A 25457-nucleotide genomic window follows, 5' to 3' on the forward strand; every position below is an offset into this window, starting at 1 on the left:
CGGGTTCTGAGGACAATTTTGTCCGGATGCACAGAGAGAAAAGGAGGCTTTGAAGAAAGAGCCTGGAGCTCACTCACTCGCCGTGTAGAAGTGATTGCCACCAGGAAAGCAGTTTTGATAGTTAAAAGCCTCAAAGGACAGTTGTGAAGTGGCTCAAAGGGAGCGCACATCAAATAAGTTAAGACTAGATTCAAATCCCACTGAGGCATAAGGAAAGGAATAGGAGGAAAGAGATGAGTTATGCCTTTCAAAAATCGATTAACAACCTGGGACTTGAAAAGAGAGGGCTGATCTGGAAGCCGAAGGAAGGCAGAAATGGCAGAGAGATAGTCCTTGATAGTGCCCAGAGCAGAGCCCTGATGGGCCAAAGAAAGAAGGAACAAGAGAACCTCAGAAAGAGGGTCAGAGAGAGGATCCACAGCCTTTGCTGTGCACCATGCCACAAATTTGTTCCACCGACAGGCGTATACCGTCTTAGTGGAGGGACGCCTGGCTGACAAGATTACATCGCAAACTTCGGAAGGTAGGTCAAATGACGTCATCTGTCGCCGCTCAATGGAGGCTGAACAGGTTCAGGTGGAGGACCGTCCCCTGCTGCTGCTGCGACAGAAGATCCTCCCGAAGAGGCAGTCGGATCGGAGGATCGATGGCCATGTCGAGCAGCTCAGGATACCAGACTCTTCGTGCCCAATCCGGAGCCACAAGAATGACTTGGGCCCGGGCGCACCTGATCTTCTTCAGCACTCAGAGCAGAAGTGGTATAGGGGGAAAGGAGTACAACAGACCGCAACTCCACTCCCGACAAAAAGCGTCGCCTAGCGAGTGCCGCCTTGGCAATTCCAATGCGCAGAACTGCTGACATTGCGCGTTCTCTTCGGTGGTGAATAGATCAAACCAAGGTTCTCCCCACTGTTGAACGAGACCTTGCACCACCTCCGAGTGAAGACGCCATTCGTTATCCATCATGCACCTGCAGCTGAGTTTGTCCGCCCTGGCGTTCAGAGAACCTGCCAGGTGTTGAACCACCAGGGATATGCCCTGATGTTCCAGCCGTGTCCAAAGGCGGAGGGCCTCCTAACATAGGATCCACGACCCCACCCCGCACTGTTTTGTGCAGTACCACATGACGATGGTGTTGTCCGTGAACACCTGCACTACTCTTCCCCGGACCGAGGGAAGGAATGCCTTCAGTGCAAGACGAATCGCCCGGTGCTCCAGAAGGATGATGTGGAGCCCGGACTTCCCTGTGGCTCTGGGCGGGAATTGCGGGGCAGCCCTTCCAGGCGGACCGGCGTCAAACGCGGTAGTGGTGCTGGAAGAAGCGGCGCCAGTGGACGCGTAATGAGTTCAACCGGCAGGGAAGACCTAGGCCCCCCAACCGAGTCAGCGGGGCCCAAAGCGAGCTGATGGGTTTGGGTCACCCAAAGACGCCATGCATCGCTTCGTAGAACTTACAAAGCTGGAGGGGAGTTGCTCCGGGTCCCTGAAAGGGAGGGAAACGCAGAGTCGACTCTTCGGGCTCCGTGCGCGGAGCCGCGGGCGGGGCACCACCTGTGTCCCCAGTCGGGTCAGCCAACTGACGAGGAGAAGTCGAAGAGCGACGATGCTTATTCGACTTCTTCTTATGCTTCGACTTACCTGACCCTGAGTGCGAAGACTTCGAAGACTTGAAACAGGAATGATGGTGGCTCCACGACCGGTCCCTCGACCTCCTTTGCGACCGGAACCTTGACCGGCGCGGAGCCGACTGCCTGTGCTCAAGCAGCTTTAGGGACAGCTCGTGCAAAGCCTTCGGCGCCATCGACAGGCAGTCGGAGCACGACTTGGAGTCGTGGTTGCGCTCCAGGCAAAAAAGACACAAGCGGTGCGGATCTGTCACCGACATCATTCGATGATAGGAACCACAGGGTTTGAAGCCGGGCATCCCTCGTGCCCCTTATAAGTCGAAGACTCAAAAAAGAAGTCGAGAAAAGTAGAGAAAAGGCTAGTAAAAAAATGACTCGGGTACTGCTCTTCCCGGATCTGCGCAGGCTGGCACTGAAAAAGAAAACTGACGTCAGCACGTGACTGCGGCGTCTAAGTAGCTACCGCTACGTCTTCCGGTGACACGATGCCAACAACGGACGCGGAGCCGACCGACACCACCTTCCGACGCACAGAGATACTGCTGACGAAAAACTGTCTGGATCCAGTATGACGCCTGGGGGTAATTCTAAGGTAAGGCATCTATAACTAACGTGTTTCTTTCAGATATGGTCCCATACAAAAGGACAGATGTTTACAAGTCGAGACCGTTATGCCTGGATTTTACACTTTCTGGAGCAACACGTTCTATTTCAGTACTCCAAGTTTGTGACATTTCGCTTCCTTCAGCTACACACATTTGGTTTCTACTGGGGTTGTTAACGGACAGATTTCCTATTTCGAATCTTGGGTACCTTTGAGGTTCTATTTTCTTTTGGAAATGTGGTGGAAGGGTGTTATTCTTTGAGGGCTACTGATACGGTTTTAGGGGAACGGGGTGCTCTGCAAGAGTTTTGTTCTGGACCTTATGTACTAGTCTGGAGTTGAACAGGCAGTCTAGTGTCCCCTGATAGGGAGTCTTGATTGGGGAGTCTGTTCTGTTGCTCATCTGTTGTGAAAGGGTCTCTATGTAAGTATACTGTCTCTGGAATGCTTGTGTTTACAGAACTTTTTTTAACTTACAATTTTGTTATTGTGTTTTGTATACAACAATGACCTAGAAAAAAGGTGGTCTTTTTTTTTTTTAACATCATTTGACTGGTTTGCTATGTATACATTTACCTGTTCACCATTTATACTTACTGTATTCTGGTGTGGGTTGGTCCCCTCTCTGGTCTCCCATTTTAGCAGTAGTATATGTGCCGGTAGCCTGCAACAGCTTTCCAAGATCAGTTAGGCTTGACTCTTCTTTGTCGTTTATGGATCGTCTTTACTTGCAGTTACGCTGTAGGGTGAAGAAGAAGTATAGTTATTGTTTGGTGCATTGTTATGGTTTATTGTATTTAATTATTCACAATTTACATACAAGTGTGTAAAGTTTCGGAGTGTTTGTTTCCATTGCATTATTCATTCCTTTACCAAATTCCGTTTTATCCTATTCCTTTGTTGGTATGCCATTCATCATGTGTATTTGCTAAAACAGGTTTTATTTTATACTGAATACTTAACTTCTTACTTTCGTCAGGTTATTGACATTTTAGTGTTATTATGATTCTTGTTGTTAGAGGGTACTTGTAAAGGTTAATAACAATGGGATGCTAAAAGACATACTTGTACGTTTGCATGTTAAAACTATTTGTTTTGTCTGGTTTTTGGACTCGGGCAACTCTTCTTCTGCCACATTAGTTATTACTAACCATAGCACTCAAAGTCAAAATAAACATTTCTGAATAGTGAAAATGCACGTGTTGTACCAATGTATATGAATGACATGCCCATGTACTCACTATACACACTCACAACAGGGATGTGTGAATTGGAGATGTGATTTGAGCTTAGTCTCAAATAAGGATTGATATCTCAAAGGAGATAATGGGATTGGTGACAGCGCACAAACGACAAAGAGGAAATACACGATGAACAAGGGATGAAAGGTGTGAATTGGCTAAAAAAATAAAATAATTAAAACTGATCTAAAAGAACATTTTAAACATAAGGCACAGTCTTGGGATTCAAAATGCGGGGTGGAAATACAAAAAGGTTAATGTAAAACAACAATATTATGCATAAAAAATAAATCCCAATCTCTCATAGACCACATCCAATTTTCTCAATCTGAGCTGGACTTCCCTAACTGGCCTGCATTCGATAATGCAACAGTCTCCTGCTCCACTTTATATTCAGAAGCAGGGTTGCCAGCAGAGGTCCCCGATGACTCTTCCACTGGATGGGAGGATGGGGTATACAAGAGATCGATGGTGGGATAAAGAAACACAGAGGAGAAGTGGGCTACTGTTGCGTCCTAAGATGGTTCAGCCATCTAGCGACCACCTGCTCTAGGCATTGGATGGTCCTTGGCATAGACACTGCTATCGAACATAGCCGCCTTGAACTTGAAGAAATAGCGGAATTGGAAAAACTAATCCTAGCTGATTCTTCATTAACAGATGCTAAGACCTTACTTGAGAAGATTGCCTCCACTATTGCCACATTCAATACATTTGAATACAACAAGAAGGTGAACAAAATTGAAAAGGATATTAAATATTACAAGGTGGAACAAACATATCCTTACTTAAAAGACGAGTACTACAATACTCCTTTCACCCCTGCCAGAACACGTAACTGGGGACGATTCAGAAACAATCAAAGAATCACTTTCTCTGACTCCTCCAATACCTCTGGAGAAGAAACCGATCCGGGCCAGGGCCCAAGTACATCTGGAAGTAACAACAGACCCCAGCCACTACTATCAAGCGGTTTTTTAGCCAGAGGCCGGGGACGCGGCCAACCTCCACCTCAAAACCGCGCCACAAGAAATCGACAGTATCAACCTACCTTTGCAGGGGATCGACAAACACGCAATCGCTATTACCAATGGGGGCCCCCACAGTAAATAGCATTGATCCACAAGTTACTGGCGATCTCTCCATACCTATTTTCAATTTATCAGATTACTGTCTCAATCAAGAAGAAACGTCCCTGCTTTCCAGAGGTCTAACATTTGTACCCACTGAACGTACAGATTTCCTGGAACTACAAACTAATCTCCTTAAGTTCTTTAGAAGAATTAGGCTGAAGCAATTTTTTGTTGATAAAGAAGATTCCTCAATGACCACCCTTTCTCCCTTCCGACCTTATTCCACTTTCAATCCCCCTTCCCACTTAATGCCTTCGGAGATCCTCGCATTTGAACATCTAGTGATGAGGGATGTAATGAACTTAAAATCTAAACCTCATTTTACACCATACAATCTGCCCATGGCCGAAAAACAAGCCCTCTTGTCTCTAAAAAACAATGCAGAACTTGTTATAAAACCGGCAGACAAGGGTGGGGGGATTGTAGTTACCAGCCATAACAAATATGATCAGGAAATACAGAGACAACTCTCTAATCGTAATCACTACAAACCACTGTCAAAAGATCCATTAGAAGATATCCGATTAAAAATATTGACAGTAACACAGGAAGCGAAGTATCTTAACATCATCACAACAAAAGAATTTGAATTTTTGAACAATCCCAGCCCCAGAACTCCTGTGATATATATCTTGCCTAAGATACATAAGGATCAACTTAATCCACCGGGAAGACCGATAATATCTGGCTGTGGATCTATTCTGGAACCGCTGGGCAAATACATCGATGCAGTTATCAAAGAATTCGTCCCCTGTACTGACACCTTCATTCGCGATACTACTGATCTTATAAATACCATAGAAGATCTACCCTATGATAGTACATCTCAATTACTTGTAAGCATGGATATTGAATCCCTCTATACTAACATTCCACATGATGAGGGTCTCCATGTGATACGGTTACTTCTTCAATCGAGACCACAACCAACCAAGATACCAACGGATTTCATTATGTCACTACTACGCATTGCCCTCCAGAACAACTACTTTCTGTATAATAACATCTTCTACCTGCAAGTGAAGGGAGTTGCCATGGGCGCTTGTTTTGCCCCAAATTTTTCTATTTTGTTTGTACATGATTTGGAGAAATCCGTGATTCTTACCCCTGCAAATCCATTTTTCTCACAAATTTGTTTATGGCGTCGATACATCGACGATATTATTATGATTTGGAATGGAGATACCCTTTCCCTGAACTCATTCAACCAATGGCTCAACCAGGCACAGGAACATTTGAAATTTACAAATGAGCAAAAAACCAACGACCTTCCATTTCTGGATGTGATAATTCATGAAGAAGACGGCAGATTGGGTACTACCCTGTTCCGAAAGCCCACGGAGAAAAACACCTTGTTGGAATACTCAAGCTACCATCCCAGAGGCCTACGAGATGGTTTACCATACGGACAGTTTTTACGCATTCGGCGTAACTGTAAGTGGTGAAAGGACTACTTTAGAGAGGCGGAGGTCCTAACTAAAAAACGTATCCATAGAGGCTACCCACGACGTCTGGTCTCTCAAGCTAGAAAAAGGGCTTGGTACTGCCACAGGGAGACGCTCCTTTCGCAACAACCCAAAAAGACCTTGAACCGGATCCCTTTTGTGTCTACATTCAGTCCGCATAGCAATGAAGTCAGCAAAATCATTAAGAAGAATTGGCCAATACTTCGAATACATGAATCCTTCACTGATTTACCACTGTTTTCCTACCAACGTGGCCGAAACATCGCTAGCCACTTGGTACATGCCATCACATGGCCACAGTCCATAAAAGAAAAACACACCATTACCGCAGCATGGGGACTGGACCCAGTGGTCGGACATTTTAAATGCCAAAATTGTAGTGTCAGCGAATTGACCAAAAACACCAAGGTCTTTTCCTATAAAGACCGTGCATATAAATTGAAGACTCACACCAATTGCCGAACACAGAATGTTGTCTATGCCATCACATGTCCCTGTGGCCTTATTTATATAGGGCAGACAACCCAAATGATTAAACAAAGGATCATTCAACATAAGAGCAGGATTAATTGTAAGGTACTCACTGCCCCTCTAGTACCACACTTCATTGATTCAGGTCACCTTGATACAGACATTGGTTGGCAAGTGATTGACAATCCGTCCCTCCCTGTTCGGGGAGGAGACATCAAGATGCTGCTGAATAAAGCTGAATGTAAGTGGATGACTATCTGTGACTCTGTGGCATCCGGTCTTAATACCCTTTATGAGTGGAATAATACCGTGACCACTTAGTAGCCCTGTTATATCTTGCACTTGGTCCTGTCAATTCAATCCTTCTTGCTGCCTGTTTATAGCTATGTCATCTAGCATGTATCACTCATGTTATTTCTTTCTCTACGAATAATTTTCAATTACACACCTTCGAAACACCATGATTAGATCTGTATAAATACAACATGTTCACACTGCTTGTACTGGGGCAGGTCTGTTCATCAATACATGTATAGCAATTATCAACTGTTTGAAAATATGTTTTGATACGCTACGATTACTGTATGTGACATTTTCCTGTCTAGTTTTTAATGTTTATTACATGCTATATTAGTTGTTTATGTTTCGGACTCTCTGGACGTCCTTAATGAATCCGAAGCTTCCATCCACTCTGTCCCTTTAAAGTGTATCACTCTCTCCCAGCCTGAGCCCTCCAGTCACGCCCATCCCCGCCCTCACTCCGTCGACCCCGCCCCCCCAGTCACGCAGCGCCTCCTCCTAGTAATTTTCCCTTCGTAGTCATTGTTTGATCCTAGCTGTGACTCGGACGCTACCTGTTGGCCTCCTGACCCTTGGATGGCTGCCGACGCGTATTTACTACGTGACAGGCTCCTGTAATCGATCAGGTAAGCTGCCATAATACCCAGTCTCGTTGTAAAGCGTCCCATTGATGTACAGTACGGACCCTGACCGTTCTCTTCTGTTTTAGGTCCTCCGTTCCACTCGGCATTACGGTCCACGAAGTTTCTCTCCTGTGACCATCCTAGAAGATTAAGGTAACTTATTTGATATACTCGTAGTACTGTCCCCTTCATTTCCACAGTGGGACTTGTTTTACATGAATGTCGCTCTTCCCGCTTTAGTATCTAGAGGCAAAGATTACTCCGTGCCAGATCCTCGGATGAGGACTCGAGCTCTTCCTGCCTACAGGTAAGACCGGTCTCCGGTCTTGCACGTCCTTATGCCACATGTGTGCGGGTGGATGCTTCTATTAACTCTATCCCCCCCATTAACTCCATCCCTCCCCTTCCCCCCCCCCCTATATGGCTATCTGTTTTACCTGTTAACTAGCATGACGCACTGTTTCCATCTGCCCCATGACTACTTCCCAGTAGCGAATTTCAATCATCACCAGACCCCACATATACCTGTGTCCTTTCACGCCTTTTTTGATAGGGTAATTTCCCTTGGCACAGCGGTCCCCATTTACGCCCCCCACCCTCACCTGTCCATTGTCACCCATCGATGACTGCCCTAGGATCCTTACCCATTTCCTGCTTTCCCTGACAGCACTCGAAACGAGACAACCCAGTCCTGATGATGCTCTGCATTCACTAAGGACCGAAACACCGTCGACTCCACAGCGCAAACTACAGGCGCATTCCGCTTTGACTCCAATTAAAAAATTGCGAATTATATTACATGAAGTCGTTGACTGTTGGTCACTTGTTGAGCTAGTCACTGTGTATATATTTCACCTTGCGCCGTTTATCGCTGTTCACCTATTTCACTTGCGTCGCCACTTATCACTTGTATATATTGAGCACTAAGTTTTATCGGTTGTCATTTGAATTGTCTATTCACGTGCTGTACATATTTCCTGTGGCATGAATTTGTCTTGATATGAATTGAATATTAAGAGACTAAAGATCATTTTTGGACTTCAAACTCCTGTGAATAAGTGTCTCCTTTTTCTGACCGTTGTAATGCCTTGTGCATGCAATATAAATTGTCTTTCTATTCATACCTGTTGGGATACTGTCTTTCCTTTAAACTAGGATGGCATAAGGCAGGTTATCTTCGATTGCAGGTCAGTGAGGGTTGCATGCCCAACTTTTAGTGGAGAGCTGTGCTAAATCATCCCTAATGGTCTCCTTTGAAGGTCAAAAATTGACGTGGTAATGTCAGAAGGAGTAGTTTCTGTCCTGTAACTCCAGTTCTGTAGTAGGGGTATCTCTGTTATAGTCATAATCTAGTGAATAGTCCCGCCAATGTGCGTGGACCCCGGAGCAATCAAAAATAATCTCTTAAGGTGTCGAAAGATGCAGAATTGCACAGACACTTAAGAGAGAATTAAAGACAGATAATGCAGCCTATATCCACAGGCTACACTGTCCAGTACTTCAACTAGAAATTCCACCAAAAATCCACAAACAGCAAAGCCTGTCCAGATTTCCCTTGCTTTAACAGCAAAATCCCTCTGGAATGATAGAGAGGAGGACATGGACAGACAAGCCCCATAGGCTGCCATTATGTGGCTCAGAACGGGATACTGTGCCTTTAAGAGAACTTTCCAGAACTTCACAGTATCCCAGAATGCACTGCAGGTCCCTTTTACTTTCAGTTCTTTTTGAAGGCGTAACACGCCAGACCTGTAGCATTCCTTACATGAATCTCTCTTCACCGGGGAGGCGGGCGGGCGCTTATGACTATAACAGAGATACCCCTACTACAGAACTGGAGTTACAGGACAGAAACTACTCCTTCTGTAGTAGGGGATCTCTGTGTATAGTCATAATCTAGTGAATAGAATGGCAAGCCCATCCCCACACCAAAGCGGCGGTGGAGAAAAGAGAAATAACACCACTACTGTGCGAACAGATTTCGCAGCGAAGCCTGCCCAACCTGAGCTCCTGCCCTGGCATCAGTGTCCAGGCAGTAATGCTTAGCAAAGGTATGGACCGACTTCCAAGTGGCCGCCTTGCAGATTTCTGCAATTGGAACATTACAGAGCAAAGCAGTCGTGGCAGCTTTGCCCCTGGTGGAATGAGCCTTAGGTTTACCCCCTAAGGTCTTACCAGCTTTTTGGTAACACAACTGTATACAGGACACAATCCACCTAGAAATGGACTGTTTAGGAGGTAGCAAGACCTGTCCTGACTGATCCATAATTGATAAACAATTGGTCTGACCTACGAATATCCTTGGTTTTATCCAGATAAAATTTCAACACCCTCCTGACATCCAGGGAATGCAGGGACCTTTCTGCTGGAGAGGAAGGATTCTGAAAAAACGTAGGTAAAGTTATGGTCTGGTAAACATGAAAGTCAGATATAACTTTAGGAAGAAATTTAGGGTGAGTACGCATAACAACCTTAGCAGCATGAAATACAGTATAAGGTTCTTGGCAACACAACGCCTGAATTTCACTCACCCTGCGGGCCGATGTAATGGCCACGAGGAACGCCGCCTTCCAGGACAGGTGCTGCAACGAAGCCTTATGAATAGGTTCAAAAGGCTCCTTCATCAACCTGGACAGCACCACATTCAATTCCCATGAAGGCGAAGGAAGCCGGACAGGAGGGAACACTTTCTTCAAGCCTTCCAAAAAATCTTTGATCACAGGGATCTGAAAGAAGGAAGTCTGTGAAGGGCATTTCCTGTAGGCAGTCAATGCAGCCAGATGAACCTTAATGGAATGGACATTAAGGCCAGACTGCGCCAGATGTAGAAGATATGAAAGGATGACATCTTCCTTACATGTCGTCGGGTCATAGTTCTTGGACTTGCACCAGATGCAAAACCTCTTCCACTGGTAAGCATAAGAAGTCCTAGTGGAATGTCGCTTAGCCTCCTTCAGTATGTCCATGCAATCTTCCGGGAGATTCAGATGGCCATATTGCACTATCTCAGGAGCCATGCCGCCAAACTCAAAGACGAAAGGTTGGGGTGCAACATCTGCCCCCGAACTTCGTGAGAAGGTCCGGGCTGCACGGCAGACGCATGTAAGGAAGGAGAGACCGGTGAAGCAGGTCCGCGAACCACCACTGTCTGGGCCATTCCGGGGCAATCAGTATCATCCGCGCCCTGGACTGGGACAGCTTGATGAGAACTGTCGGAAACAGGGGAATGGGTGGAAAAGCGTACAGAAAGCTGTTCGACCAGTTGATCCATAACGCATTCCCCAGCGACCCCGGCTGGTAGTACCTGGAGGCGAAGTCTCGGCATTTTCTGTTTTCGGCGGTGGCGAACAGATCTACGTCTGGAGTCCCCCACCTTGCGAAGACTTCTCCTAGTACTTCGTTGTTAATGACCCATTCGTGGTTTTCCTGAATCAGTCTGCTCAGTGCGTCTGCCTGAACATTCTGCAAACCTGGTAGATGGGTAGCCGTTATCGTCAGTCCTCTGGCCAGAAGCCAGTGCCAGATCGCCTGCGCCTCCTGCGACAGGGTGCGCGATCTCTAACCCCCCTGCTTGTTGAGGTAATACATCGTGGTCGTATTGTCCGTCTGTACAAGCAGAGAGTTGGTCTGGAAGGACGGAAGAAAGGCCTTCAGTGCCAAGTGAACAGCTCTGAGTTCCAGGAAATTGATGTGGTACGTGGACTCCGCCTGGGACCACGTCCCCTGAATCTGTAAGTCTCCGGAGTGCGCCCCCCAGCCATGGAGAGACGCATCCGTCACGATAGTCTGCGTGGGAATGTCCTTGTGGAAGGGAACCCCTCTCAGCAGATTCTCCACCGAACACCACCACCTCAAAGACTGAAGAGCATGCAGAGACAGTCGTATCTTGTCGTCCCAAGACCCTCTTCTCTGATCCCACTGATCCTCCAAGCACTCCTGCAACGGTCTCATGTGCAGCCGCGCGGGAGGAAGATACTAGAGGCCATCGATCCCAGTAGAGAAGACACCGTCCTCACTGCTGTGGACGGCGTGGTCAAAAGAGCCTGCGCCTTCCAAAGGAGTGATAATCGTCGTTCCTCCGAAGGAGACACGCTTGCTGACAGCATATTGATGGTGGCTCCCAGGTACTGGATGCACTGGGCTGGAGTCGGGACAGACTTGGACATGTTGATGTGCAACCCCAGCTTGTTCAAAGAACGCACGTCTTCTGGAAATGCGCTTGAGCTTCCGAGAAGGAGGAGGCCTTGATCAACCAATCATCCAGGTAAGGGTAGACAAACACCTTGTTCGTCCTTAGGTGTGCGAGAATGTCCACTTCGAGAATGTCCTGGGTGCAGACTTCAGCCCGAATGGCAGTACTGTATACTGATAATGATTGGCGCCGACTTGGAATCGCAGGAACTTCCTGTGTTTGTGTGCAATGGGCACATGGAAGTATGCATCCTGTAGGTCTATGGCACACAGCCAGTCTCCCCGTTGCAGCTGAGGATAAATCTGATGCAACGACAGCATGCGAAACTTTTCTCTGCGTTTCCACTTGTTTGCTTGTTGCAAATCCAGAATGGGCCTGAACTCGTTCTTGTCCTTTTTGCGAACCAGGAAGAACCGGGAGTACAGACCTCTTCCTCTTTGAGACAGAGGTACGTCTTTTATCGCCCTTTTCCTTAACAGGATATCGGCCTCCGCCTGGAGCTCGCGCAGCTGAAACTGCGAGCTGACCGGAGGGATCGATGGAGGCGGGCTGGTGAACCGAAGACTGTATCCATTGCAAACAATATTCAGCACCCACTTGTCCTGAGTAATTTTTCTCCACTCTGCCAGAAAAAATCGTACGCTCCCCCCACCGGAGCGGGTAACGGATGTAGGGGAAGTAACAGCTCAGGGTCGAGACCCGGCCGCGCCCTTGTTCGCTGTAGAGGACTGCTGACCTCCTCTACCCTTCTGGCGCTTTTGGAAGGGCCTCCGGAACTGCTGCTGATGTTGCTGCTGCTGCCGCTGTCCCGAAGCCTGTTCTCGTCCTCTGCCCTGCGCCCCAAACCGTCTTTGGAACGGGCGGTAGGTATTCTTGTCTTTGGGCTTCTCCAAGCACACAGCCGTCAGAGTCTTGGCCTCCGCCTTCATGCGGGCCATCTCATCATCTGCATGTTTCCCGAAAAGGGTCTCCCCCGAGAAGGGCAGATTCGCCACTCGCTGCTGGGCCTCCGGCTTGAGTGATGTGAGCCTGAGCCAGGCATGGCGTCGCTGGTTGATCCCATGACAATATCCATGGGCCGCCAACAGAGAGGCATCAGCGGCCGCGCTGCTGACCTGGTTCGAGACCAGCATTCCTTCCTTCTGGATCTCTAGGAAATCCTCCCTCCTATCCCGTGGCAGGAGATCCGCGAACTACAGGAGGGATTCCACAGGGCACGATCATACCGCCCTAGCAGGGCTGCATGGCTAGCCGCCTTCATGGACGTAGAGGCCGTCCCACAGGCCTTTCTGCCATTCGAGTCAATCCATCGGCTCTCCTTATCCGGAGGCACGGTAGATGATGGAGAGGTAGAATGCTGTTTCCTAGCAGCCGTCACCATAACGGAATCCGGAACAGGGTCAATCCTCAGAAAAGCCCGGTCGGAATCCGGGGCCCTGCACTTCTTTAGAAGACGGGACGGAGCGGCTTTCGTCGTCCCAGGTGTAAGGAACAGCTCCTCCGCTGGCTCTACCAATCCTGGCACGAGCGGTAGTAGAGGGCGAGACAAATGCTTCTTGTGAAGTGTCTCAAAAATCACGGACGTCGTAGGTGTAGGAGCATTCACCGTGATTCCCAATTTCGCAGCACCCCTCAAGAGAACATCCTGGAACGTGCTGATATCATCCACGGGGGACACCCTCGTCCCCGGGGAGTCTGATAAGGTCGGGGAGAATGACCTGGTCCTGGAGGAATCCGTGCGGGACCGTGATCTGCGCCTCCTGTGGCGCCGCCTTGACCTCGTAGAGGAACTGTGACGACTGCGCGACCTCCCTCTCCGTCTGGAGCGGGATCGCGACTTCCTTGACTTCGGTCGCCCTGCCGGTTCCACCGGGACGGGAGACTTTGGCTTGGATGGAGCCCTCGGCCGAGGGGTCCCCTTAGGAGGAGTAGGAAATCGTGGCAACGATCCGGTCCTTGGAGGAATCGGAGGAGGCTTGTCAGCCGGCAACTTGGGTTGCGGTTGAGGCTGCGGAGGAGGCGGAGTGGGAGTCCGCGGAGGACGTCCTCTCGGCGGAGGAGGAGGAGGAGGAGGGGTAACTGTCTTCGGCCTAGCAGGGGTATACACCACAGAGTACACTGAGCCCGGTGAACCGCCCTCCCTACTAGGCTGGGACTTTGGAGAGTCTTCCATAGGCACTCGACGCCTGCCAGACTGACTCCTAGCGCCAGAACTCCTTCCGCGCCTTTTCGGCGTCGAAGAACGGCGACCAGACAGCGAGCGTCAGCCCTCAGCGGCGAGCTTCGCTTCCTCAGCGGCGAGCGCCGACCCCTCAACGGCGACCTCCTAGGCCTCGACATCGACCGTCTATGCCTCGACGGCGACCTTTTACGCCTTGACGGCGATCTTCCATGCCTCGACGGCGATCTTCTATGCCTCGACGGCGACCTTCTACGCCGCGACGTCAAGGATACCCTTGACGACGACCTTCTCCTCTTCGCCGACGGCGAACGGCGGTGTCGATGAAGACGACGACGAAATCGTCACTGGAGACTTCGACGGTGGCCTGTTCAACTCCCTCGACGTCGAACGTCGTCGCCGCCTCGACCCAGAGCCCTGGGGAGATGGGGAACAGACTGCAGTCATCCCTCTCGACGTCGTGGTCGGTGCAATCGACGCCGACGGAGAATGGGGACGTTTGCTGGTGTTCCTGCCCCTGGGGAGCACCCCCAGAGGCCTCAGCATGGGCAGATGAAGCCCCTCCAGACCCACCTTGAGCCTTCCGTCTTCTGTCTTCAAGGCCTTGGAGCCTGATCTTCATCCTATCCCTCAGGGTCCTGCTAGAGAAACCCTGGCAGATGTCACACTCCTCTGGGACATGGGATGCAGGAAGGCAGATGATACACACCTCGTGAGGGTCAAACTTGGCCTTCCTCCTGGAACACCCAGGGCATTTGTCGAATAATGCAGGCATATTCGACAATCAAGAGTACACCCCAAGATAAACAGGAAGAAACAGTAAAGTACTACAAGAAAAGTACTCAAAAAACTTTGAAAAAGTGAAATATATCACCAATAAACCCTTGAAAAGGGAGAGCTCAATGCTCCAGGGTCCTGCTTGCAGGAGCCGGAAAAAAGAACTGAAAGTAAAGGGGACCTGCAGTGCATTCTAGGATACTGTGAAGTTCTGGAAAGTTCTCTTAAAGGCACAGTATCCTGTTCTGAGTCACATAATGGCAGCCTATGGGGCTTGTCTGTCCATGTCCTCCTCTCTATCATTCCAGAGGGATTTTGCTGTTAAAGCAAGGGAAATATGGACAGGCTTTGCTGTTTGTGGATTTTTGGTGGAATTTCTAGTTGAAGTACTGGACAGTGTAGCCTGTGGATATAGGCTGCATTATCTGTCTTTAATTCTCTCTTAAGTGTCTGTGCAATTCTGCATCTTTCGACTCTTTAAGAGATTATTTTTGATTGCTCCGGGGTCCACGCACATGGGCGGGACTATTCACTAGATTATGACTATACACAGAGATCCCCTACTACAGAAACAATACCCACAATAACTTGCACCAGATGTTGCTAGTATCATCAATGCTTCATTACTTGGAGAAGTGAGATGTATTTGGAAGGTAGCTGGGACAACGAAAACACCAAATTATTTCCAACAAAGAGATGCACACGCTAGTAAGATGACAGTAAATATGGTGGACGAAGAGGGCTACACTGTCCTCCCCAACTGTAGTCTGCAGGCCCCATGTGAATCCCTTTACTCCTCCTCCTCCACCTTCTCTTCTTCCCTATCAAAATGTTCTGAACCTTCATTTGCTCACCCACTTTGAAAGTTTCTATGGAGTCATTTATATCTTCATAAATGGACCTCCTGGCAGGAACATTGCTCCTCCTCCTCGTCCTCCTCCAATGTTGTGGCCTTTCTCAAGGATCAGTATTTCAGCAAGATGCCTAGTGATATGGCTGTCACCCCACTATTACTTCCTGTAAAAAACACAAATATAATGAGGTAGGTCATTCTAACGTGGACTTCGTGCCAACATGCAAATGGGACACTGCAACAATCTCCTCACTTAGAACCCAGCATGCATCATAAGCAATGTGGTCTGCACACACAGCTACTCCCATCAAGTCTAATTGTGTTACAAAAGTCACATTTAGTGACGCACACGCTAGAACATTTGCCATGTTTTATGTGTCCATAACTTGAACTAGTGCACGTTACTGTAGCAAATAGCACGGTCATCCTTCGGATTAAGTGCCAGTTGGCTCTATAAAAACTGTCTTAATGTGAAACCGGATGTCTGAATGTCGGTCTACGAAGGCACTTTTAGTATTCAACATGAGGTGCAAGGTACGTGGTTCTTCTGTCACGTGGGACACATCTATACATTTCCAAATGCCTACCTATTGTCATTTATCATACACACACACTCATCTGTGTCATGGTCTTCAACTAATAGGAAAAGCTGTTCTTGATTAACTTAAACCAAACATTTATGTCATGGAATCACACCACATACATGGATTGTCATCACCCATATCCAGTTCATGCCAACTGGAACTAGTACCGATACAAGATACATTCGCAGCAGACTAGGACTGCACACAGCTGAGTGTCCACACAATGCGCCTTAGTCATGTGTGACTACCAGACACCATGAACTATGCCCGTTCACCTTGCACTTCAGATACCTTGCAACGATAACTTGCAACATTGATTCTCGAAGGGCAGTAAGCTGTGACGCTCCTGAAGAGAATACCATTGCAGTCACTGGAGACAGACAATTATTTGTAGGAAGCAAACGTTGTTAAGGCTATGAACGTAATAAGAACTGCGTCGTTTGAGAGGATGAACACGATATCGAGGAGGTTTGTGGCCTTCCAATGACAATGTCTTGGGAGGTAAGCAGTCCCCATATGGGCTCTCCACATTGTCACAAAGGAAAAAGCAAAGAGTTTATATTTTAGCAGGTCATGATTGATCTCATTACATAAAGTGCTTCTGTAGCTTAGACATAATTGCACATATTCTTTATTCATACTTACACCCTTTTCCAGTCGTTCTAATCCTACAGGTCTTTCTGGCCTTCAGAGTTTAACCAGTTCCCAATGCATACTCTGAGGACTGTATCCGAGCCACCCTCAAAACACCCATCAAGCTACCAGTCAAGTAAAGTTGACAAATCAAGTTCAGAAAACTTTTCAAGGCCCACGTTAACAAGCACAACCACAAAAGGTTGGGTGTGATGTCACCTCACCACACTGCTATGCTACTCAAACAATCTACAAATATATCTATTTGAACATTGTCTTGTCCGGTATCACCTCTGTTTGCAGCCAAAGATTTGAGGCTAGAGACCCAGTCACCTAGAACACCCTGACAAAACAACTAAGCTCTACCCCTTTAGAAGTCAAATGACTGCTTTGGGTAAATGCATTGGATTATTAGTTTACTCTCTCTGATTTTTCTCCCTCTCCTGTTACATATCTTACTCTCTCACCTTTGTAAAGTACATTGAAACTTTAGCAAACTATAGTTGTACTTAAGTGATTAAGGACCATAAACATAGCATGAATCACAAACCTATGATAAATGAGGGAGTAGTCGCATGAATATTAGGATGTGGTGTTTATGCCAATAAAGTTTAACCTGTATTAGGCTGTATGGAATTCTGGCGCAGAAGAAATATAATGGGGGAATAAAAGAGAATAACAAATATAAAGGTAACATAAGGTAAAAATGGTGAGAGAGAAGTAGATTTAATAGTGTGTGCTGCATGTCGCAATCTATGAGGCAGTGCATGGCACGCCCCTGAAATTCAAGGTTTTCTATTTAAATCAGTTGTTGATGGAGTTCCGTCCTGGTCACGATCAATAAGAGCAGCACATCACATAGTGCCTTTGCATCGAGTGCATGTGCTCCAAGCATTTTCAGCATCACTGGCCTTGTGCTTATGGACACCCATTGTGTGGCTTTGGGAAGCAACAAGAATGGGATCCTCAGTTTCCTATTGGTGCCCAGCTGCTCATTTGGCCACCCATATAATGAGGTGTACTTCACAAGGCTCCTCACTCCGACAAACTCTTAGTCATGAAGTTGGGGATCGGTCACACCTATTGCTTGGAAATGTGACTTTCTATGTTGTCTGGCCAGAATATGGAACCAGCTGTGCAGGCACATTTTGGATCTGGGCACTGGGGAACAGCTCACTAGGTCCGAGTGTATGTGCTCTGACACTAGACACTGTTGGAAGACTGGCTAGCCCCTAATGGCAAATTGAACTTTTACGTAAGGTCACAAACATATGGCAAGAGAAATCCATTATTAGCATAAAAGCAAAATGTCATGTGGATTGCAGTGTACATTTAAAGCCACTCAAGTTGGTGGTTTACAAGCATAACTTCAGGGCTGTTATTGCAGCCCTGGGTTGCTGTGAGCAAAGTCCCAACAGGCTCACGTCAAAAGAAACTACTTTTTATAAGCAGAAAAATCAAAATTTTGACATTAGCCAAGTTAACTATAAGCAGAGAATTAAAGGCCAAAAGGTAAGGGAACAGTGCTCAAGGGCAGTACATTCCTAATAGTTAGACTTGGTTGCCCCTCCAGTAACAGGGTACAAAAGCTAGCTTTCTTTGAGTAAGATGGTTTCCTATGGCATAATCCTACTTGTGAATGTAAGTCTTATTTCCATTAGTTGGTTCATAAAGTAGCAACAGAAGTCATATGTGCAGCTGTCCACTGTTTATCAAACATTAAATGGAGAAGGTAGATTTTTGCTACACCTGCCCGAAAGGATGATTTTGCTAATGCATGCTTTTTTTTATTAAATCCACCAAAGTAATTCGTTCATTTCGTTTTTTTGGTCTCACTGTTTACTACTCGTGGCAATAGTTCGTTCTTTGATGACTTGAGAAAAATGTCTGGAAGAGAACAGGAAGCTCATGCTGCCAGCAGTATGGCAGGGAGATGGTAACTGCAGGCCTCCTTCAACCATATGCTAATCTGAAATGTGAAGAGGAGGGTGAAGAGGAACAGCAAAGGGAATCTCAACAATGGATGACATGGTTATAGGAAACAGAGCTCTGGACAGGGCTGCGTCTTGGGCCTTTAATTCGGATCAGTGCCTTTAACAACTGGTATAGCCTTCAGCAGAAGCTATAGAAATTTAAGTAAAACAATTCTGACCAAAACAGTATTCATCCCTAAATTCCCCACCTCTTCAAACCTACTCTTCAAGTTCCAGTCCAGATGCCATGTTCCGTGGTATAAGCAAATGCTACGTGTACACACCACACTCCAGGTACATAGACAAACATACAAACTAATTTAAAGAAAACTAGCAAAGACGGTTTTATGCTAGGAATTAAAAAAAACAAAATCTGGCACGAGCAGCCGTTGCTGATTTGTGGTAAGATAGATACAGCATTGAATAGATAATGGGCCTGGTGTGACATGCCACCTCCCATATTAACAATTCGAAGAGAGACACATACATATTGGGGCCAGAAAAGAGTGCAACCGAATCCACTTCCTTGCTGAAAAAATTCAAATCGGCAAAGGATGGCATAAAACATACAATTCAATATGTTGGAAGGGGCAGTGTTGTACCCCTTTTAAAAGCGTATGGTTGAGCTGGAGGTGGCCCTCGTTTTTCAGTTAACGAAAAGCAGGTAAATGGCGCATCTTCTCCCCCTCCTCTTATTTATTTATATGAAGCCCATGTCTTGTCACATGCACGTCAAAGTACTTTCATGGAAGAGCAATGGTAGCATGTGACAGGCCCCTTATCACCGGTGACAGGTTGAGAACTATGTGAAACCTTCTAATCTTTCGCTCTGCCAACACTTATTTCAGGGAAGGACGTATATGGCGACATGCTCTTTCAGAGCTCGACTGTTCTGATCCACATGGTAAAGATCACAACATCAAGCAGCACAGTGTACCATGTTCTTTTACGATAGTATGAGGGGCTTCTTTTAAGCCGTGGCTATCTACTCAGTCACCAATAGTTAACAGCTCACTTTGCTAGTACCTGATACGTACTGAGCCCACCAGCGGGAAGCCATGGCCCACTCCAAAGGTCTGCAACCTTTGAAACCAAGATTTCCATCCAAGCAGATCAGAATTCACCTTTAAAGGCTTTCTTCCCAGGCTTCTGCAGTGGAGGGAGAGACCAGTACCAAGTGGTCAAAGAGGTGTACAGGGGAGAGAGAGAGACATCTCAGCCACCCTAAGCAGGGAATTGTTATTGCCAGATTCAAACAAGGGGGTACTTCAAACATGGGTAATGATGCTGGGCAGATCAAGAGATCTGGCAGGTGTGGGTCCAGACAGCTGCAGCGTCTATGAAGGGCAGATCCCAGGACCAGTTAGAGCCAGTCTGTAGCATCCAACAGGATGAAAGCATCTTGAAGAGGAGCGTTCATTAGATACTGTACTTACAGTGACCTGTCATAGGACACCAGTCGTCCTGCACAGGGTTTCCTAGTCACATAACATATGAAACATACAAAACCACAACATGCACTCACAGCGAGTTGGCGGGGGGAGTGGCTTTCTACAGTTTTGGTGAGCACAATACATACTTTACATAAAGGGCCAGTAGGATTCATCCCTTCCACAGAAACAGGTCAAAAGAACCACTGCCTCCAACCATCAATCAGTCTTCCATAGCCTGGTAAGGTGGTAGTTACTAAGTCCCATTATGGGTGGAGGCATACTCCCGATGGATCTTCAGCCAGGGCTTTAAGTGGGCTATGTCCTGCCAGTGCTCAGCACCGGCAGTTCTAAAAAGCAGGTGCTGAGACGGGTCCCTATCGGGCTCACCATTTTGGCCCTCATCTTCAGGTTGAAAAAATTCTTAACTCTGCAGCAGTGCCACCCTTCCCTGCCTTTGATGTAACGTCAAAGAGACTCATTATAGTTATTTTACAGACTCACCATTTCAAAACTGAAACATTTTCAATATTATATTCAACTACGCCATAGTTATTGCTTATTTATCTTATGCAACTAATAACCATTGACAAAGCCAATAGTCCTGGCTCATTGTAGGTATGTTACGTGTTTTAATATATATCTGGATGCAATGACAGAGAAAAGCAAAATACCAGTTGAGCGGCATTCTAGGCAAAGCACAGATTTTTAGCTTACGTATTTTAAGAAACGCCCTTAATTACATCATCTACACCCCTTAGAGCCCCCCCCAGTTTTAATAATCGAGCAAATACTTCTAAAAAAAATAGACATGGGGAGATGCATACACAGGAGTGCACTAATATGTTCAGATCTGTGATATCAACAGGGATCTGCTTACAAGAAAGTGCTGCAGTCTTCTTGCTGCGGAATTTGAAGAAAAACTTCAAGGTGAAGGCTACATCCTTCTATTTATGTGAATTATCAGCGAATAAGAAACAACGGATAACAACGTACATAACCATGGTTTACAATTATATTTGTGCCCGTTTAAAAATACTTGTATCAGGAATGAATGTTATCTCTTTTACTAAATAAAAAGAACTTTTGACTCCCGAACACCCTTACCTGAACACCCTTACATGAAGACTTGTGTATTGTCAGTCCAATAATGGTGGCCTTCTGGGAGCAAAAAAAACCTGCAGAGCAACCCCATTGTGCTCAAAGGAACTGAAGCTATTGGGGTAGGGTGACCACGTAATGCCATGTCATTACAGACTTAAGTTGCAGACATGGGCTTTTAGCCTAAAAACTATTACTATCAGGTATGCTTGTCGAATTAGTACAATAGAAGAAAATAAAGACTACAGCCCCCAGAATGCATTAAGTGGTCACATGAAATCCAAGGATCGGAAACCGTATCTGTGATGACACGGAGTTAATGGTTATCCTAACAGGGGCAAAAGGTGCCAGAAAACAAACCTATAGGAGTACTGAGGTGGGTCACAAAGTCCCTAAGAGTGAGAGGACTTTCAGCACCAAAGCGTTTGGTAGCAATGATTTCTAAAAGGGAAACCCGCAGACTGGGGACATGGTAAATTTCTGGCAGCCCTACTGAATCCATAATATCAAAGTTCAGGTGCAGATAAAAGCAAATGCCTCCTCCGATGTTGGCTTACATGCTGTGTATAGCTTGAGCTACCGGCTTACGATCCAACCGGTACAGAACTGCTCTTTTGGCAAAAATATGTTCAAAATTAAGCAAAATAGAACTACTGAAGACACAACTGGATCTGTGACAATAAGAGCAGCTATACAAATGGACAGAGCGGATGCCCCTGCCAGGTATAAAATGCAACAATTAAATCAATGTACCACAGTGAAGATCGAAAAATTGAAATAGCTATTTCTCTTCTCCACAGCTCTCTAAACCTGTGAAATATTAAGATAGCAAATGCTCTTCTCATTTGACTACGTCGCCTCTGTTAAAGTAACAGAACACTAATGGCTAGGCACCTGATATAATTTAATATTAGCTGTTCGAAATATCAGCACAAATAATTGTGCAACGACTATAGACATAACACTGCTACAGCTGATGTTTCACCTTCTGCGATGGATCTCACCTGGACAGCGTTCAGAATATTAACAGTAAAGAAACTTCACAAATTCAAATAGCTCTGCATCAAAAGAAATGCATGAGATTCGGAGCTCTGCATTAACTCTCTTCACATCCGCTCAAATTAAGATGAAATTCAAGGATGACAACACCAGGGAAAATTTCCAGAGCTCAGAACTTCTCACCACTCTATCATCACCTCCAAGTCAATTTTCACCTTTTTCTCTGAGCTGAATTTGTTATCTTACATTTCGCTGTAGGGCTCATGTGTTCTTAAAACGTGGCAGCGCCGGATTAGGAACGCGCTGGCACGCAGCGCTCCGAACACCCGCAGAGAGCGCTGTGCTCTGGAGCCTGCAAATCTGAACCGGCTAATGCGGAGAAATTAGACAAATAGCCTAGATGGGCCATAACCTAATTATTTTCACATTAGAAATTAGCTGAGAAGACCGCCGATTATTTGGCAAAGCATGACAGTTAAATGTATTAATCATAGCTGGTTCTTTCATCAAAAACCTGCCCGAAGACTTTGAGACCTAGATGTGCGGTTGTAGGAGTCGAACTGCATAGTTTTGTTGCCGCAGTAACAAAATGACACGAAAATATGAAGTATTATTTTGTGGAGGATTTTAACACTGGACACCAAGAACCAGACACGCGCTAATATTGCAACAGAGGTTTTGTGTCACCCAGCACTCTGCACCTTGATAATGGACCAGACCTGAGAGGCTGGTAAGAGCTTTCTCGGTTGGATTTAAAAATCTTAATGAGGTAGCAGTTCAGATGCTAGCCACCTTTAGGCCCAGGTGACATGGGTGCAGAGCTGGCAACTTAGAAATCTCTTATATGCATCTCATATGCATCTAATTTACAGCAGCCAGCCTGGCGTGGGGGAGCCCCCCTCCCTTCACCCCCTCCAACAGGTATATGGAACTAGGACATGAGCTGGAAGTAGAAGTTGGGAATCGCAGCAACACATGCAGCACAATGGAGCAAAAAAAAAGCTGGAGAATAATTTAAAATAAGAGTGAAAAATAATCAAAGGCTGTGAAAACAACATGGGCACAAAACAGGGAGACTGTTTTTTTTTTTTTTTTCAGGAAGCACTGCACTGAGGCGGAACTAAATTCTGGGAATCCCAGCCAGGGGGGTGCTACAGTAAATTCCAAGCGCTGCCTGAACTTCAAACAGAGAGCTGTGTACTCCATTAAAATATTCTTCCTATCTTTACAGAAAAAAACATATGTATATACATAGATTTAACTCCACACACAATACGGCAATGGCCGACAATAGGTATCATCTAAAGTAACCTATCTGGGAAGTAACAGAATGGAGTACGTGCGACTGCCTATGAGCCCTGAAGGTGGAGGCAGAGTGCAAAGGATGGACAACTGTTGGGAGGAAGGGGTAGGTTGAGAAATAGGTGGTGGGCTCACCAGATGGAGGCGAGGCATCCGTGAACTGATGGAGCGCTCCTTGGAAAAGGTGGGTCTTATGTTATGAAGTGCGACATGGAAGACTGAGTTTTTACTAAAAGCCACAGAGCTCAACCACTGATTATTGTTGTTGGTGATAAAGCTCAGATTGTCCATTTATGCATCTGGGGGGGGGGGGGGGGGGTTGGTGGTGAAGCAAAAAAGCTTAAGAGGCGCAGAATATAGATGTGATGAGGAGCTCATAAAGACAATGACATAAAAATAAACTTGGAGGGTAAAGAAAGATGTTCAGGGAAGATGACAACATGAAGGTGGAAACTGTGATACAAAGGAAGAGAAGTATCAGTGGTTCTTAACCTTTTAGTGGGGCTCGACTTCTGTCGAGCCCCACTAAATCATTACTGGAATCTGGGCACACCCACTGAATCAATATTGGAATCCGGGGACCCCCTACTGAATTAGTGATGGAATCCAGTGACCACCAATGAGTCATTACTGGAATTTGGGGACCCGATCTAAACAATGTTGATGATTTAAACCGCAAAAAAATACACAAAACTACAGAAACATGTATTCATCAAACAAATATACAAATGATGAAACATTTTATTTCATTCACAAATATAAAAAAATATATATTTTTAATGAAAGGTTGGAGCTTTTCAAAACTCAACTGAGGTCACCCATGGTTCATACTATACTCTGATGTGCTTCCACTTCTCTCACATATTCATTTGTGGATACCAAGTTAATTTTTAGCCTCCAATGTCAAGCTCCTTCACATCTCTAGAACATTTTACAATTTCGCATTCTCCTTCATAATTTATATACACTTTATTACTCTGTTAATATTATTTGATTTTCTAAGCAGTCGGAGTCCCCAAGTAGGCGTTGCGGACCCCCAGTGGTCCCCGGACCGTAGGTTGTGTATCACTGATCTATATTAAACCATGATGAGGAAGAACATTAAAGTTCTTAAATTGCCTTCCTCAGCAGCACACGCAAACAAAAAACGAAGTTAGCCATCCTGAGGAAAAATACTTTAAGATTTAATAAAATCACCGTTTCTTGTCTGTCCTAGTTTTGGCAGGAAAGAAGCACAGAGACCATAGCTGACATGCACAGGAAGAAAGCATTAATGGATGCATGGAAACCAAGAATTCAAATGAGACTGGCTGATTTTTATAGACAAGTATTTATCCACTGGGGCACATTCACTCTACCCTTTCACTACATTGATAAAAGCTCCCAGTTGATGCTCATCTATAAAAAACATGGTCAGAATCACCTGCTACTAGGCAAACAAAGGACCTTATTACGATGTCAGTCGGACGAGCGTCATCGCCTCGGGCAGGTGTCCGACTTACTATATGTCTGCGGTCCCACCTGCCCGATTACAATGTGACCGCCGTGCAGGCTCTTACCCATTGTGGCTTGTGCTGCAGCCTTAGAAAAGGGCAACAGCACAAGCTGCAGTAGAAAAGGGCAGTTCTCAAACATCCATGCACCATGTGCCAGGCACCATGTGGTGCCTGGCACATGGTCCATGGATATTTGGAGTAGGGCACCACATGTGCCCCCCAGGCCACATTCCAGTGGCCCACGGGGACAGGTGCCCTGCTTGGGGCCCCCAAAGTCCCTTTCCGTCTGCCTTTACATGGCAGTGGGACCACCATGTAAAGGCTGCAGGAAAGGGATATCCTAATCCCTATGGTGGTGCATCCTCAGAAACTGCCTCCATTGTCTGGATTCGGCTCCAATCGCTACCCCGATCGGCTCCTTTTGCCTGTTATTAAAATCGCCCCGACTGCTGGAAATTGTAATCCGGTGGTCTGA

At 46.3% G+C, this 25457-nt stretch overlaps 1 protein-coding gene across 3 annotated transcripts in view; it reads right to left on the minus strand.

Moving 5' to 3' along the window:
* CMC1 (C-X9-C motif containing 1) overlaps positions 1-25457 on the minus strand; it is a 310123-nt gene that overhangs the window by 218063 nt on the left and 66603 nt on the right. Inside the window, exons 2-3 of one of the 3 annotated variants that reach the window (XM_078663953.1) lie at positions 15470-15628; positions 2827-2968 (exon numbers count right to left, since the gene is read on the minus strand). In XM_078663953.1, the coding sequence (XP_078520079.1) occupies positions 2827-2866 (40 nt within the window). In that variant the 5' untranslated portion in view covers positions 2867-2968; positions 15470-15628. Of the gene's footprint in view, positions 1-2826; positions 2969-15465; positions 15629-25457 lie in introns of all 3 variants that reach the window. The other 2 variants (XM_078663954.1, XM_078663955.1) reach the window with 2 other exon arrangements.

This window comes from Lissotriton helveticus, chromosome 10 (assembly GCF_964261635.1).
Source record: "Lissotriton helveticus chromosome 10, aLisHel1.1, whole genome shotgun sequence".
Classification (NCBI taxonomy): domain Eukaryota; kingdom Metazoa; phylum Chordata; class Amphibia; order Caudata; family Salamandridae; genus Lissotriton; species Lissotriton helveticus.